Source organism: Hakea prostrata, chromosome 2 (genome assembly GCF_041222555.1).
Source record: "Hakea prostrata isolate BN-2017 chromosome 2, UWA_Hpros_2, whole genome shotgun sequence".
NCBI classification, from domain to species: domain Eukaryota; kingdom Viridiplantae; phylum Streptophyta; class Magnoliopsida; order Proteales; family Proteaceae; genus Hakea; species Hakea prostrata.
The window spans coordinates 66,621,146-66,637,646 of NC_142601.1; the positions used below are offsets into that span (position 1 = coordinate 66,621,146).

The 16,501-nt window shown below is 38.8% G+C and overlaps 2 protein-coding genes across 4 annotated transcripts; both read left to right on the forward strand.

The window, feature by feature from the left end:
* Positions 1–12: 12 nt before the first annotated feature.
* Positions 13–11,481, forward strand: LOC149025805 (U-box domain-containing protein 4-like). Of its 3 annotated transcripts, none has more exons than XM_089146010.1 (6): positions 13–291; positions 439–489; positions 7,269–7,547; positions 7,698–7,811; positions 8,242–10,296; positions 10,403–11,481. In XM_089146010.1, exons 3-6 carry the CDS (start codon positions 7,272–7,274, stop codon positions 10,460–10,462), a joined length of 2,505 nt encoding a protein of 834 aa, XP_089002136.1. In that variant the 5' UTR covers positions 13–291; positions 439–489; positions 7,269–7,271; the 3' UTR covers positions 10,463–11,481. The 3 variants fall into 3 exon arrangements, with proteins under 3 accessions (XP_089002136.1, XP_089002137.1, XP_089002135.1); XM_089146011.1 differs by having other exon boundaries at positions 442–489; XM_089146009.1 differs by having other exon boundaries at positions 13–489.
* A 505-nt stretch (positions 11,482–11,986) lies between these two features.
* On the forward strand, positions 11,987–16,440 carry LOC149025806 (protein CHUP1, chloroplastic-like). Its single transcript, XM_089146012.1, has 7 exons — positions 11,987–13,135; positions 13,311–14,252; positions 14,405–14,536; positions 14,879–15,060; positions 15,167–15,278; positions 15,621–15,764; positions 16,041–16,440. The coding sequence occupies exons 1-7, from the start codon at positions 12,368–12,370 to the stop codon at positions 16,110–16,112; spliced, it is 2,352 nt and encodes a 783-aa protein (XP_089002138.1). The 5' UTR covers positions 11,987–12,367; the 3' UTR covers positions 16,113–16,440.
* The last annotated feature ends 61 nt before the right edge of the window (positions 16,441–16,501 follow it).

The following is a 16,501-nucleotide window of genomic DNA, read 5'->3' on the forward strand; positions in this document are numbered from 1 at the left end:
GAACGGCAACGTTTGGGGAAAGTTGATTCCAAGAAATTTGAGGAGTGGGAAAAGAAAAGGAACCTTTTTTATTCTCTTTGTCTCGCTTTCTGCTTTGCTTCATTTCAGTTCGTGAGACATTTGAATTTTGACTTCTGACTTTGTGACCCCTTTGGTTCGCTGTTCAGAATCGTTTCGATTTCTTCTCGAATTGTGTCTAATTCATTGGAGGTGAAAGCCCAGATCGTGTTTTTTTTTGCTCCAGAGCCCTCAAAAGGCTTATTTTGGCCATTGGTTCAAGCATTTATAGAGGTAAATACCTCGTTTTTGGAATTGGAGTGAGCTGAAAATGGTTACGCAACTCAGGTTTCTGCAAGTTTAATGTGAGTTTGATCTCTGCGTCGGTGGTGGGTTTGAAACGGTTGTTCTGATTGATATGAATTTGTTTGATAAATGTAGCAGTAGCAATGTAGCGAAAGGCTTTGGTGCTGGAATTTTCTAGTAAAGAAGGTACATTTTATTTATTTCTGTTTACCTGTTTTCTCCCTAGCTGTTGGCGGATATCTTCTTAATGATGGATGAATTTTTATCTCTGGAACAATTCTTAAGCCGTTTGGAACTTGTGCTTTTTAATTGCGTCGGACGAAGTGGTTTTGATGGATCTTGCTTCCTACTCGATGTCTTTCAATTCAAATTTTTAGGTTTTGGATTATCTATTTTCCAATGGATAGTGCTTTCCAAAGCGACCAAAAGGGGAATTTGCTCATTCTTTATCATATTTCATTAGCTATATTAGTTTCTTGTTTATACACACTTGGGCATTTATTGGTGTTTCTATTGAAGAGTGCACCTCCACTGAGCAGCAAGATTCAGTGCCAATGGAGTAACAGATAAACTAGCAAAACCAGGAAAGGAGGACTAGAATGATAATCAAGCTTAAAGATCTCTGTTTAAGTAGCTCTATTAGTATCAAGAATAATTGTTGAGGAAGTTCTAATTCATTAGGCAATGCCACATTTTCATGGAAACTCAGCTTCAGTTCCATGAAGTTCTTTCAACAATAGACCAGCATTTCTGAACACTGAACAGGGATGATGTAGGATAGCTGGCGAATACCCTACTTTGGCTGGTGCTGAATTAATGGTGCTTTTTTAGACCAGACATGCTGGATAACCCTAATTCAACTTGTTGAATCATCTCTATGGTACAAAAGAGCAATTAATTTCCAAACCGGCCAAATTAAAGTAGTTGCCAATAGGGGAAGGAAAAGTGACTGCTACTTTCATAGAAGTGGGAGCCTAGTGAAGCTGAAGGCTTTCAAAGTCTATTTTCTATTGTACAGTTAGGGTTGGGTTTTCTGTGTGTGGTTGTTGCTATCTGAATCTATCTTGATGATATGGGGATCTGCAATAGGTGAAGAGCACAAGAGAGATTCATAGTGAACTCCACTGGGGGCTCTCAATGCTTAAGTCAGATCCATGCAACAGTCCAAGGTATGGGAGTACAGAGAGAGCAATAAGTCAGTTGTGTGCATGTGTCATACCCGAGGGGCTGAGTCCCCCTTCACTTTTTAAAGGACGCTAGGTTGTGAAGGTAGTTGCTGACTCTCCGGGAGTTGCTTGGCAGGATATTCTGCTAACGTATACCAGTGAGGTAGTTATCCGCATGAAGTGAGGGGCATGCCCTGCCAACGAGGATTAGTTACCATGAAGTTTAGGGATTTTTATCGTCTGTAATTACTCTTCCTGTAATTTTTTCCTAGGATTTTGACAAGTGGCTATATAAAATATCCAATGGCTCTTAATAAAACTCAGATTAAGATGAACTTCTCACTCCTAAATTCTCTCTCCTCTTTCCCTTATGTCTGTTATTGTGCCATTTCTTTCTTTTCTACTTTCATAGTTGATGCAAGCCTGAACATTGGCTTTTACATCTCTCTAAATATGGCAACACCATGGTGATTCTTGCTCCTCTCTCTTGCTGCCCGAATCAAATCGACAAGAATTGCAATATTTAATAGTTTTAATCCCATTGATTTCTGAAAACAAGAATCTATTATTTATTTCCAATTAATTTTGTTATTAACTAGAATAGAACCTAGCACCATTAAAAACCGTTTTCTCATTTATTCCAATTAATTTTGTTATTTGAGTTTTTTCATATTAACCTAAGAAAACGAAATCGGGTCCCACTAATGTAGGAATCCAACATCTTCTCTCTTCTTCGCTCACCCTCTGCATCTCCACTTCCATTCATTCTCTCTTTCCCTCTCCTTCTCCTCCCCGACCCTCTCTCCCTTTAGTCTTCCCTTCTCTTCTTATCTGTTCTCTTGTTCAAATTGTAATGAGAGTAAAAACTAAAATTCTAAAGAGTACCATGAGAAAAAGGACATTTGGATTGAACAGATAAGAAACATATTTTAAAGTTATCACAATGTGCTTAACTGTGGAAATGTGTTTGTTCCATTGAGTCTTGTCGTATACAAAGTAATAGTAATAAGACCAGGATCCTGTTCTTGTTTTTTCTGAAATTTGTAACTGTATATGTATCTCCTTTAGTTTTAACATTTGGAAGAAAAGAGAAGATTTCAAACTCCTACATTAGTGGGATCTGATTCTGTTTTCATAAGTTAATATGGAAAAATAAAAAATAAGAAAATTAATTGGAAATACAAGGTAAAACGGTTGTTAACAATGTTAGGTTCTGTTAGAAAACACAAATCTATAACCACCAATCAGCATAGAGGTCGAAGAGGAAAAAGAAGAAGATGAAGAAGAGAGAGAGAAGAGATGAAGTATCCTGCGATTAGGCTTATTGTGTTCCTAATCGTAGGTTTGTCTTTTCATTTGTAATAGAAGGAATAGAAACTTACTAAAACTAGGACTCCTAATAGAAACATAACCTAATGCAACACTAGAATCTTGCAGTATATTTACGAGAGTTTTAGAGTAATTTGAAACTGCCTAAAACAGAAACATAACCTAATGCGACGCTAGGACAAAAATATCCCTAGTGTTGTTGCTGGAGCATAAAAAACAAGGGCTTCAGCTTGGAATAACTAGAACATATCAAAGAACTTATTACTCTTGAGCATAACTAGCAGTAGCAGATGCCGATAGACGCTGAAAGAACTTCACCTAAGAGATAATCAACAGCAACTTAAGTAAAAAATCTTCATGTCGAACAAACCATCCAAGTAATAATAATAGGCAATATGGTGAAGATAAACCATATTCATAAGTATAGCGGCAACAACAACATCAAGGGCACTATACAAATAATGCTAGTAGTAGGGAGGAATCTCCACAAAAGAAGGTAAAATACGCAGCTCCAATGTCCGCATAATTTGGTAAAAATGTAGCTCCAACATCTGCACAAGTAGGTAAAAATTGCAGCTCCAATGTCGTAAAAAGTGCAGCTCTAATGTCCGCTTATAAGCTCTTCGCAAAAGGCAAGTGGTGGGTAGTAGGTTGTAATTCATCAAATAAAAATTCCTGAGTAGATACTCTTCAACCCCCCCCCCCCTCATGTTTAGCACTACACCTGGACCAAAAGAAGATCAAAATATCAAAAGAAAAGCCCCATATATCTTCAACCAACCTCTCATTAATAGATGAAATCCCAAACCGATGTGACGCATGGTCCACCAAAATAATGTAATGGCAAAATAGTAATTAATCCACCTATCCCATTTCAATCCTTGGTTGAGTTCAAGCAAATATGCCAAATAACTGTCAATCCTGGGTTCCAAACCCATTTTGATAACTCATGGGCTTACAAAATCAGCAAGTTGGCCCAACTTAGAGAAGTAATGGCAGTATTTGTAATAAACCTGATTTTTTAAGTAGTTGTTGGTAAATAAAGGAAAGGTTGGAAAGTATGTAATTGGCCCAACTTATAGAAGTAATGGCAGCATTTGTAATAAACCAGATTTTTTAAGTAGTTGTTGGTAAATAAAGGAAAGGTTGGAAAGTATGTAATTGCAAAACTGAAAAAGGGAATGACATGGACGTACTTAGGAGCAAGGTTTAAAGTATCTCACGATACCATACGATACTAGCCGATACGTATCCATATTTGACCCAACCGATACGATACATCTCGATACGTCTCTCCATTGAATTACACTAAAATACATTAACCAAAACGATACAATACTCGATAGTCGATATAGGATGATACGTCTCTTAAAATCACCTGACCGATATGATACTCGATACCAATACTTTAAACCTTGCTTAGGAGAAATCTCAAAAGGAAACACAAACCAGAAGGTAAACTTGGAAGGGAAAATCTATTAATGGTGACATGTAAATAAATTGGAAGATATAGGCAATAAGTAAAGACGGGTTTCCCATAGATTAGATACCAAAATAAAAGCTAAAAAGTAGGGAAGAATAAGTCAAATCAGGTGACTTCAGGTAACCTGATGCAACAACTCATACTTCTTGAAAGTGATGCACCCAACAAAATAGAAACTATCGCAATAGGAGAAACCCATTGTCTTTAACCTCTACTTAAGGCAATTAAGAGAAGAGCTCCCATCTCCATTGTGAATCAGAGGCTAAAGCCTTGGAAAACTTTGGAAAGAAGAATTTGTGAAACCAGAACTTGTGAAGCAAATCCAGATCTATAATCTGTACTTGCAAACACCAAGAGAAATATAGAAAAGAGAAAGAACAGAAGAGAAGAACTAGACTGCAAAGAAGGTAGCAACTGTCAATATCAGAGATCAGGTAATAGCAAATAGCAAATTGCGATAGTAGAGAAAGGATCAGGATTGATTCAAAAATATCGACATCAGATTTCAACTGTCTGATTCTTTACAAAGGTGGAAGCCTCATCAACCAGAAAAAAAGTACTAATTCTAGCTATGGCTCAAGAATCACATGTAAAACAGAGCGTGGTGAGCAATCAAAACTGGATAATGTGTTCAATTGATAGAACCAAAAGCTCCATGGGCCAATTCAGATTTTCTGACCCTAAAGAACTTAGAAATTCTGTGAAACACTACTGTAGGCAAGTCATCGTAAACTCAGTCTGAAAATGCTTTAATCCATCATAATCCTTCGAGGCTTGATAAAACAAAGGTCTAGTCCATGTTTGAACAATAAAGAACTTAGAAACAGCAGTAGATAGAAATTCTTTCTTCAAATTAGAAGCTTTGAACGACTCTCAAACCAGCAACTGCAAAATAGCAACCCAAGAATCAGATTAATGTTCTGATACCATGTTTGTAAACACAAATCTGTAACCAGCAATCAGCACAGAAGATGAAGACGAAGAAGAGAGAAAGAGATGAAGTATCACAAGACTTGTGGAGGACCGAGGATGTATCCTGCAATTAGGCTTATGTTACTAATTGCAGGTTTATCTTTTTATTTATAATAGAAGGAATACAAACTTACTCAAATTAGGGCTTCTTACTTAACACAAACTACCTCTACTGCCTCTGGTATCTTGCAGCAGATATTCAAGAGTAAAAGAGTAATTCAAAACTATCTAAAACGGAACATAACCTAATGCAACACTAGGACAAAAAGTACCCCTAGTGTCGCTGCTATTTCTTAGCAGGTTCTAGCACGTACGAAAGATGATTTTGTTTTTAGATTGGACACGTGTCATGAATCTAACCATGTGGTTGGAAAATTTTCTCACCATGTAGGTGGAGGATCTGAACTTGAGAATTTAGTGGAGAGAATCTAGGAATTAGGAGAGAGGGAAATCCGTTTTAATATGGATTTCCATAAGAGCCATTGGATATTTATATAGCCACTTGTCAAAATATTTTTTTTGTTTGGATGAGTAAATAAATATATTAAAACAGGGAAGAGAACAAAGGAAACAAACTTTAGGGGGGAAGGGAGAAAAGAAGAACTAAGGCCCCATGATACAACAATGAGCCTGTTCCTTAGGGAATCAATTACTGGGGGGTGGGGGAGAGGGGAAATCCTAGCCGAAGGCCCGAAACATCAAAATGGATGGCCTTCCAAATCGTATCTAGAGATTGGGATTTGGAAGTCCATCTCCTAAGATTGTGCTCCCACCAAAGGTGATGGACAGTGGCATTGAAGACTAGCCTACCTATACGGTCACAAAGGGAGAAACCAGAGAAATTTCTCAACACCTAAGGCCAATCTCAAGCAAAACCAAACGAACGCCTCCAACGAGGCCAAATGGTATCAAATGCTTTTCTCTAGAGGGAACTAGAGAAAGGGCAAGAAAAGAAAAGGTGCTCAATGTCCTATGAACCATTCCAAAAAAAGATGCAATTAGGGTTAGCTGGGATGTGCCGGCCTATGAGAAAGGATTGGGTAGGAAGGGCGAGGTGGAGGGCTCTCAAAAGGTTTAGGGAGTGGCAGGGGATATGACCTTTGAACTAGACTAGAGGTGGCCAAGGGGGTTTGGGGGAAGGGGTGCAGAGCAGGTTCCAAGCAGAAGAAGAGGATAAGGTTTTAGAAGGGGAAGGAAGCCAAATAGTGTATCGGTGGGGGAGGGAGTCCCAAACCTGCGTGTGACTTGAGGGTGGGGGGCAAGAGCCATTAATGATAAATATCCAAAGTTTAGTTGTACCATAATCATTAGGTTAAGCTAGCCTCAATTGTCCACTAATAGTGGCTGACTGGATCTCTTTTATCTGCAAGGAAGTTATGAATCACGATGTTCTTGCTAACACTGGAAGTGCTGTTGTCTATATTCTTCACACCCGTTTGAGGTTCTCGATGTTTTAGCTGTTAGCTACTTATGTGCAATCCTGTGACACCTGTCAGGTGGCCGTTCCACGGGGCACTTTGTGTGTATTAGTAGTTGTTTGACAAGCATGGTTTCATAAATGGATGAAAGTTTTAGATGCTGGATACTTATCCCTTCATAAACCACTAAGAGCCCACACAAATTTAGGTTCGTCAAAGGGTTCCTTCAGACCGTGCTTCTATTCTGTGGTGTTAAAATTAAAAATACATTCCATTAGTTCTAGTATGAAAGCTGAGCATTTGCAAAGATAAAGATTAAAGATGGTCTTTTGGTTCTTGTCTGATTGTGCTGCATATTGCTTCTGTAAGAATCCTGTTGGTTTTGGCTTTTAAGTGTCTTTGTATGTCATTAGTTGCCAATATGCTCTCATGGTGTCTCACTACTTATCTGTGTTGAATCGGTATTTCAATTATTATTAAGTTTTTCATTTCTTTCCTGTGGTTAATATTTTAAGTATAGCATTGGAGTCAAAATCCATTCAGGTGTTAATAATTTGTTTTCAATTACTGAGTTATTTGATTGTGTTCCTGAGACAGGTGATGGGGATATCATTTTTAAACGCTCTCCTCAACAGTATCTCTCGGTTCAGTAATTTATCTTCTTCCGAAAAGATAAACAATGAATTGGTCCAGAAGTATTACCAAGAATTAGATATGATATTGAAGTTGTTAAGGCCAATATTGGATGCAATTGTTGATTCTGAAGTTGCTTCAAATGAACAGCTTAAGAATGTATTTGAAGATTTGGATGGGTTTGTTGATGAAGCTAGGGAACTTTTTGAAAGCTGGAATCCAGTGACGAGTAAAGTTTATTTTGTATGTTATGCCTTTCTTTTTCTGATTTTTTATTTTTTATTTTCAGAAATAACATCAAGAGGCTTTTGGTGATTTATGGTTTGACAGTGTGCTATACTTTAGTTAAACTTTACAATTGTTCCAATTACTTCTCATTGCATATGTTACCAGGTGTTGCAAATCGAGTCATTGCTAACAAGGATTCAAGCTTCTGGTCTGAATCTTCTCTGGGTGCTGAATTCTTTGCATGAGTACCTCCCTGGAGATTTGAGTTCATCTCTTGAGGTACCAAAGCGGTTCTTTTTTCACAGTACAATTAATTTATTCCTACATGCCCACCCTTTAGGTGATTTATGATTGTCTTAGGTATGTGGGCCTCCTTAGTGGTGGTCTTGGTCTTGTTACCCAACTAAAACATTGGTTGGATGATCTTAGCCATCAAAGACCAATTTCAACAAATCCCGGAGAGAAAATCTGAAAGTTGTAATTGCTGTCTTGAAGGTCACAATTTTCATATTGTTGATCATCCAACCGATGCAATTGTAGCAAAATGGGAGAACCTAAAGGTGGGCTTGTTGATGGATCACCAATAGCCTCTTAGTGTACAAATCTTCCTTTTATTCCTTTTTGTAGAACACTGCACAAATCTTGAGTTCTGTAGCTGAAATATATGCTCATCTTGATTTTTACGTTCTCTGGGAATGATCAACTGCAGCTCTGTGTTCAGAAACTTCAGTTTACTGGATATGAGCAGGTGTCAGCCATCATAAAACAGGCTATTACTGATCAAATGGATGAAGCTGTTTCAAGCACAGAGAGCCTGGTGAAGATTGCAGACTCCCTATGCTTGACATCTAACCAAGAAGTTCTAATAGAGGCCATGGCTCTTGAAAATGTCAAGGCAAAGGCTGAACAAGAGGGAAAGGAAGGAGAGGCTGAGTTCATTAATCACATGATTGCTCTTGTGACTTGTATGCATGAGCGCCTTGTGAAAATTAAGCAGTCGCAGAATGCTAACCCTGTGTCCATCCCCGCTGATTTCTGCTGTCCCCTTTCCCTTGAGCTGATGACGGATCCTGTCATTGTGGCCTCAGGACAAACCTATGAGCGGACTTACATCAGGAAGTGGCTTGACCTTGGTCTTATTGTTTGTCCCAAAACCCACCTGACTTTGGCACACACTAACCTAATTCCAAATTATACTGTTAAAGCTCTAATTGCGAACTGGTGCGAGACAAACAATGTGAAGCTGCTAGACCCTATGAAGTCACAAAGTTTAAACCAGCCCTCAACTCTTCTTTTGCGTGCTGATTCTGGTGCTAGAGACTTGCATATACTACCACATCTGGTTCATTCTCTCACCAGGAGCAACTATACAAGGTCGCCTGAGTCAACAAGGTCTGTGGGTTCACCAAATAATAATTTTTTATCATCTAATCGACCCCATCTGGAAAGAACAACTCCTTCACATCCTCGTTCAGCATCTGAAGGTGGGACTGGGAATGGACTTGCAATAGGTGTTGGTGGATTATCAATCATTAACTCTGAGGACAGTTTAGCCAACTTAGGAGAGAAAAATCATGCTTCAGGTGCTCAGCCTTTGGTGGCATCAAGAAAAGAACTTTCCGAAGGAAGTCGCACTGCTGAACATTTTCAGGGTTATAATCATAATGCCTCTGTATCAAGTACAGTTTCTAGTATAGACTATATCCAAGGAACAGTACAGGATACTAATGAGGTATCACAGTTGTCCAGTGATATAATTCATTGCAGGGGTGATAATTCTGTGGAGGTGACATCTAAGCCTCTGGGTCCAGCTACATCAATACCACTTAGAGAACCTGAATTTCCACAGCTGTTGGAGACCCGATCTAGAAGCCAAAGAATCTTGCGACGGCCATCTGAAAGAGTTGTTCCAAGGATAGTCTCCTCACCAGCTATTGACACAAGGTCTGATCTTTTGGGTATTGAAACAGAGGTTCGGAAGTTGGTCGAGGACATGAAAAGTACTTCTGTTGATGTGCAAAGAGCTGCCACAGCTGAAATTCGTCTTCTTGCTAAGCACAATATGGATAATCGGATTATAATTGCAAACTGCGGTGCCATAAGCATTTTGGTTAGTTTGCTTCACTCAACAGACATAAAGACCCAAGAGAATGCTGTTACAGCACTTTTGAATTTATCAATCAACGATAATAACAAAACTTTAATTGCCAGTGCTGATGCAATTGGTCCCCTTATTCATGCACTTGAGACAGGAAGCCCTGAAGCAAAGGAGAACTCAGCTGCTACCCTTTTTAGCCTTTCAGTTATTGAGGAGAACAAGATCAGGATTGGTCGATCTGGGGCAATTAAACCTCTGGTGGACCTATTGGGCAATGGAACCCCTCGTGGGAAGAAAGATGCTGCTACAGCTCTTTTCAATTTGTCTATATTTCATGAAAATAAGCCCCTGATTGTGCAGGCTGGAGCAGTGAGATACCTTATTGACTTGATGGATCCAGCAGCTGGGATGGTTGATAAGGCGGTTGCTGTCTTGGCTAACTTAGCAACAATTCCAGAAGGGCGGAATGCAATTGGCCAGGGGGAAGGGATCCCGGTCCTTGTCGAAGTGGTTGAACTGGGTTCAGCAAGGGGGAAGGAAAATGCAGCTGCAACACTGCTGCAGCTCTGTAGCAGTGCTAGATTTTGTAGTATGGTAATCCGAGAAGGAGCTGTCCCACCATTGGTGGCACTGTCGCAGACCGGCACTCCACGTGCCAAAGAAAAGGTATGCTGCTGTTCCTTGCATCTTATTTTTGTTTTTTTTTTTTTAATTGAGTTTTTTCTTTGCAGTATTCAGGTTCAATATGACCAAACTACCTTATGTGTTGCAGGCACAAGCTCTTCTTAGTTACTTCAGAAACCAGAGACAATGTAATGCAGGAAGATCCTAATCTTGACATGCAATCGGGCTAACTTCCACAACTAGTGGTAATCCAGTTGTGTGAAAGAAAGCTTTTTACGTGCGACTTCCAATGCGCAAATAATGCAAATAAAATACTCTGGATGTTGCTTGCTGGTAATGAACCAATATGTTTATGACGAGGCGATTTGGGTTCCCTCATTATTGCTGTATATACATTGTAGTGCATTAAATTAAATTTGATGAATCAGTCTAGGTGGTTCCCATCTCCCCAAGACTGGCTTGAATTAAATTGTGATGCTGCATGGGTTCCGAAATCTAAGAATGGAGGGATTGGTATTTTGATTAAAAACGTGGAAGGAAATCGGTTAACCTTCTCTACTGAAACAATATGCAACTCAGTTTTTACAGCAGAAGCTCTTGCAATCAGTGAGGGTTTATTGCAGGCTATTAAAATTGGTGCCAAGTGCTTGGTGGTGGAGTCAGATTCAAATGACTAGATTCAGCATACAAGTCAGAATTCCTATTCAGCCTTCTGCAGCTCGAGTTCTCAGGGACTTGAAAGGTGATGGGCATTCTTTTCTTATTTTTCGACTGCAGCTGCCTCATTCTTCTACCGATTCACATAATTCTTCATGCTCTATCCTTGTCTTCTGGGGGCATGATCAATTCATGGGTGCATTCTGTTTGCCCCTTTTTGCTTTGGCCTACATTTTTTTTGACTATCTGCTTTGTGCTGTTGAAATATGACTCTATAGCTGTCCTGAAATCAAATCCAAATCGTGCTCGTTGCCCAGATTGCCATTGCTGTCCTGTAGAGGACTTCAATAAGAATCAAAATGGTTACACTACTAACTTCACATCTGTAGAAGTCGGTGCTTCTATTCAAAATCCAGCCTGATGCAACGTCTCATTGTTCAGAGGTTGCTTTCTCCCCAAATATATGAAAAAAAATGCAAGGATGACATAGGACATCATCCCAATTCTGATCCCACCCTTTATTTTTATTATTATTTTCTTTTTCTTTTTTTGAAAATTTTACATTAGAAAGTCCCTTAAATGAAGGCTAAAATTGGGGTGAATTCCTTTAACGGCTTAATTATAACTCCGAAGTCAACTTACACTCTTTGAAAGGAGTTAATTTCATTTGTGAAATGATCAAATTACACGATACTTAAAATTTCAATTTACAAATTTTGGGTTATGATATATTTTCCCTTTTATCAATAAAAAGATATATTGTAGATTGATAGGGTTTAACTGCAAATTCTGAAAAGACGAGACATTGCCCTGCGCTGCAGTAAAATTGCCACATGGACATCTAATCTTTGAAACAAAACGAGCCTTCCAAAGTGCTTTGTGCATTTCAATAATTTGAATAAATAAAACTTTACGTGATCTCCAAAATGGCATTTTCCCCTTTTGGGCATATATGTTGGAAGCCTTCCCAATTGTGCCAAATGGTTGGTGGACCGCTACTGACCGTTGGGTTCCAGTTTAGGGGGAGCGTGGGGTTCTCTCATATTCAAATTTCAAATGTTCAAATTGTAATATAGAAATGCTCAGAAGCTCTCGTCTTTTCTTGCAAAACCTCCGACCACTCTCAGACACTATTTCCTCGAATCCGGAGCTTCCATTACAAATCACAAACCCCTACTTCAAAGAACAAGAGAAAATCATCAATCCTCTGTAAAGAAGCTTTAGGGTTCTAATCGGTTGCAGTTTCAGTGTTGCATGATAAAAGACCCGTCAATGCCTTCTTGAATCCAAGCGCTCCTAGTTTTCAAGACCCAGAAAACCCTTTTGTTCATCTGGGTTCTTTCATAGAGTGAGAGCTGCAACATATCAGCAGTACTTGGCTGTCTTCTCCTGCTAATTTTAGCTTCTGCTGGTTGTTTTCTTCTTCTCTTCCCCCCCCCCCTCCCTTTTGTACAAGATGAGAGAACAGAACCCCTCAGAGAGCCGATCAAAGCTATGCAAATTTTCTGATCAAAATCAGATGGTGAGAGCCAATGTCAAAGTTGTTAGTAACTCATCGAAGCTCAAATCTGCTTCTGCTTGGGGTTCTCACATTGTAAAAGGCCTATCAGGTGAAAAGAAAAGCAAGGTGCAAGGTGGAAAGCCACCTCTTACGAGTTCAGATATCTCTAATCAGAGGAATCCTTCGGGGCTGAACCAATCTCGTATAAAACGGTCTCTTATTGGAGATTTCCCATGTACAGCAAATCATGCTCAAGTTCATCCCCACACCTTCGATTCCCATCACACAAAATCCTCATCTCGTGATTTGTTTCTGGAGTTAGAGCACTTGAGAAGCTTACTTAGAGAATCAAAAGAAAGAGAATCAAAGCTGAAAGCTGAGCTGTTGGAATGTAAGAAAAATCCCAAAATCTGTGATCTTGAAAGGGAGCTTGAATCAAAGAAGGATGAAGCTGAGAAACTTGTTCAGCGAGTTTGTTTGTTAGAAGCTAAGAAATCAAGCTTTTCTGAGCCACTGGTGACTTTATCGTCCATTTTAGAAAGCCAACCAGAATCATCAAGACAAGAAGAGCTAGGAAATTCCACAGCTTCACAAAAGAATCTTGAGATGGAAGTGGTTGAATTGCGTCGAATGAACAAAGAACTCCAGCTGCAGAAGAGGAATCTTGCATGCCATCTTTCTTCTGTTGAATCCCAATTAGCTAGTCTTGCGAAGATGTCTGAGGTATCGCTACTTCCTTTCCTAGAAGGCCATATTTTATTATTTTTATTGGTATTCTTGTTCTCCTCGTTCATTCTTTTATGGGTACTTTCTTGTTTACTATATTTTCTATATCTATAAAATTATCTCATTGAAGTGCTTTTAGTTGTTCACCCTCCTGAATTTCTTTCTATTACAGAGTGACATTGTTGCAAAGGTCCAAGCTGAGGCATCTCTTTTAAGACACACAAATGAAAACTTGAGCAAGCAGGTGGAGGGACTGCAAATGAACCGGTTAACTGAGGTTGAGGAACTTGTATACCTTAGGTGGGTTAATTCATGTCTTCGTAATGAATTGCGCAGTGCAGGCTCCATAATGGACGCAGATAAATTGTTGACTCCCAAGTCAGTTGAAAAGGACAGTGGGTCTGTTAGATCCTTATCTCTTCCCACCGAGGGGTCCTTTGAATTTAGCAATGAGAAAAAACAGAGTATGATAAGTAAATTCAAGAGATGGCCAAAATTTGGTGAAGATTTATCAGAGTTAGATTGTCCACATCATCTTCTAGATAAAGATTGGATTGATCAACAAGAAAGTGTGAGCCCCAAAAGAAGACACTCTATCTGCGGATCAAAATTCTGTTCAGATGACTTGATAGCAAGCAAAAGAAGGCAATCTGATGGTTTTGTTTCTGCAAAAGAAATAGAGAAGGATGGAATACCACTGGTTGCTCAAAAATATGATCTTGGTGTTGTTCAGAGTCCTCAATTCTCTGGGAACAAACAGGAAACCAATAAGATCTCATCATCTTTGGATGTCGAGAAGCGACCATTGCGCATTCCTAATCCTCCTCCGAGGCCTTCAGTGTCTCTTCCTAGTGTGTCTAGGGAGGATGGGAATGCTTCAGTTCCACCTCGCCCACCTCCTCCTCCCCCACCACCTCCTCCAAAATTCACACTAAGAAGTAGCACAAATGTGGTCCAGAGGGCTCCAGAGGTAGTTGAATTTTACCATTCACTGATGAAAAGGGACTCAAGAAAGGAACCTTCAAGTGGAGGAATATGTGATGCACCAGATGTTGCAAATGCCCATAGTGGCATGATTGGTGAGATTGAGAGTCGATCGTCGCATTTGCTTGCTGTAAGTTACCTATCCTATCTTTGTTTTGCCCCCCTCTTCTGTTACTGAGCTGAAATTACAGTTGTTTCTCATCAAAAGCACACTTTTTAATTTTGCTTCTAATGTCATCTTGAAAACTAACTCTGATCCATGTAATGTGGTGGTATCTGTAGATAAAGGCAGATGTTGAGACTCAAGGCGAGTTTGTGCACTCATTGATAAGAGAGGTTAATGAAGCAGTTTATCAAGACATTGAAGATGTTGTGGCATTTGTGAAGTGGCTTGATGAGGAGCTCTGCTTTCTAGTAAGTCATTTTTTTCCTTCCTCCTTGAAACATCTGAAAACTTTCTCTTGAATCAGCAATTTCTTTTTGGAAAGGAGAAATCAGATGAATATTCATCGCTTAAGATCTTGTATAAATTCTATGATGTTCTTCATAATACTTCTAGAAGAATGTGAATGATTACTTCTTGTTTCCCTTTCAAATATACTTAAAAATAAAATCTTTCACATCTCAATGAACGTAAGGGATTCTCTGAGAGTTTTCCCACCCCCCTTTTTCTTTTCTTCTTCTTCTTATGATGTGACCTCAAGTCATTTGTATGGATCATTTTAAGATGTTTATAATGCTTGTATCCTCTTTAAGGTGGACGAAAGGGCAGTGTTAAAGCACTTTGATTGGCCAGAGAAGAAAGCCGATACTTTTCGAGAAGCTGCATTTGGATATAGTGATCTGAAGAAGTTGGAGGCTGAAATCTCTTCTTATAAGGATGATCCTCGTCTTCCTTGTGACATTGCACTGAAGAAAATGGTCACCTTGTCTGAAAAGTGAGGACTTTAAATAAATTCCATAACTTTTAACCTTAGTGTAGAATTAACAATTTTTAGCATACCTTTGGTGAGTAAAACTTACCTTGGAATCTTATCTTAATAGGATTGAACGTAGAGTTTACAGCCTTCTCAGGACCAGAGATGTGTTGATGCGTAACTGCAGAGAGTTCCAGATCCCCACAAATTGGATGTTGGATTCTGGGATTATTAGCAAGGTAACTTTATAATCTGTCTTAAATGTTATTCTTTCTAATTTTTGGTTCAGTACGATGAAAGCATTGTTATTTGATTCCAATGAAGCTTCGAAGATCAAAAATGAGAAAAGTCATACATACCTACAAAATAAGTTCCATCACCGAGCTTTTGGGTGTTTTAGATTGACCATGCAGTCTGTCCTTCGATTTATAGCATAGACATGACTAATTCATGAAGCACTTTCGATCAGTTAAGAGTGGTGGAAACCTCAAGATGAAGAAAAAAATCCTAGGATATTCTTGTCGACTTACTGTTGCTGGTTCAAAACTTCTGCTGACTTGATTTCACATATTGTTTTGCAGATAAAGCTTGGCTCTGTTAATTTAGCAAAGAAATATATGAAAAGAGTAGCAATGGAACTTTATTCTAAGGGAGCATCAGAAAAGGATCCTGCTTTGGACTATATGCTGCTTCAAGCAGTGAGATTTGCATTCCGAATACACCAGGTATTGTATACATGCTTCAATACAGATTGGCAACACCTGAAGGATTTCTATCTACAGAAACATCAGAATTAAATTCCAAGTAAATAAAATGACTCTGTTTGAAATATATAACCAAGATTAGGAAAACGTTATCTTTCCAAATATGAAACTAGTTGACATTGTTGCAAAATTGATTCCTTAGTCGTTTGAAACCCATTTTGATATTTATTACTCTGAAAATATTCTAAATTTACTCAAGCCATATTGGTTTAACCCGAAATCGAATTGTTGATGCAGTTTGCAGGAGGATTTGATGCAGACACAATGCATGCATTCGAGGAGCTAAGGAACCTAGCTTGTCCAAAATAAAGGAGAAAAAAATGAAACTTGAAATAGGAAAGAAGTCTTACCGTCTCAGTAAGGTTTTTGATAATATTTGTATTGACAAAAGTGTCTTGTGGTCAAACAGAGTGTGGTTCTGTGACAAGTTAGGAACATTGCCTTGTCTTCATATTTTCTCCAATTTTGGTAGCGAAATGCAGGAAGTTTGATGAGTGTCTTCAGTAAATTTTCTTGTGTGTAATTTTGGGATTGGCCATATATTAAATATCAAATTTCATTACTTTCTCTTCTTTCCTTGTACAAAGACAATTATGCATAGATTAAAATCATGCCTAAGCATGAAAGACTCCACTTACTGAACTGTGATGACAATTTCCCTAAGTTCCATCTTGGTGATCAGCTTCCATACCTCTTTT

Coding starts and splice junctions, on each gene's coding strand:
- LOC149025806 (XM_089146012.1), top strand. CDS start 12,368: ATGAGAGAACAGAACCCCTCAGAGAGCCGATCAAAGCTATGCAAATTT. Junction 15,279..15,620: donor ATTCTGGGATTATTAGCAAG/GTAACTTTATAA, acceptor ATTGTTTTGCAG/ATAAAGCTTGGCTCTGTTAA. Junction 15,765..16,040: donor TTGCATTCCGAATACACCAG/GTATTGTATACA, acceptor TTGTTGATGCAG/TTTGCAGGAGGATTTGATGC.
- LOC149025805 (XM_089146009.1), top strand. CDS start 7,272: ATGGGGATATCATTTTTAAACGCTCTCCTCAACAGTATCTCTCGGTTC. Junction 7,548..7,697: donor TGACGAGTAAAGTTTATTTT/GTATGTTATGCC, acceptor ATATGTTACCAG/GTGTTGCAAATCGAGTCATT. Junction 7,812..8,241: donor ATTTGAGTTCATCTCTTGAG/GTACCAAAGCGG, acceptor GATCAACTGCAG/CTCTGTGTTCAGAAACTTCA.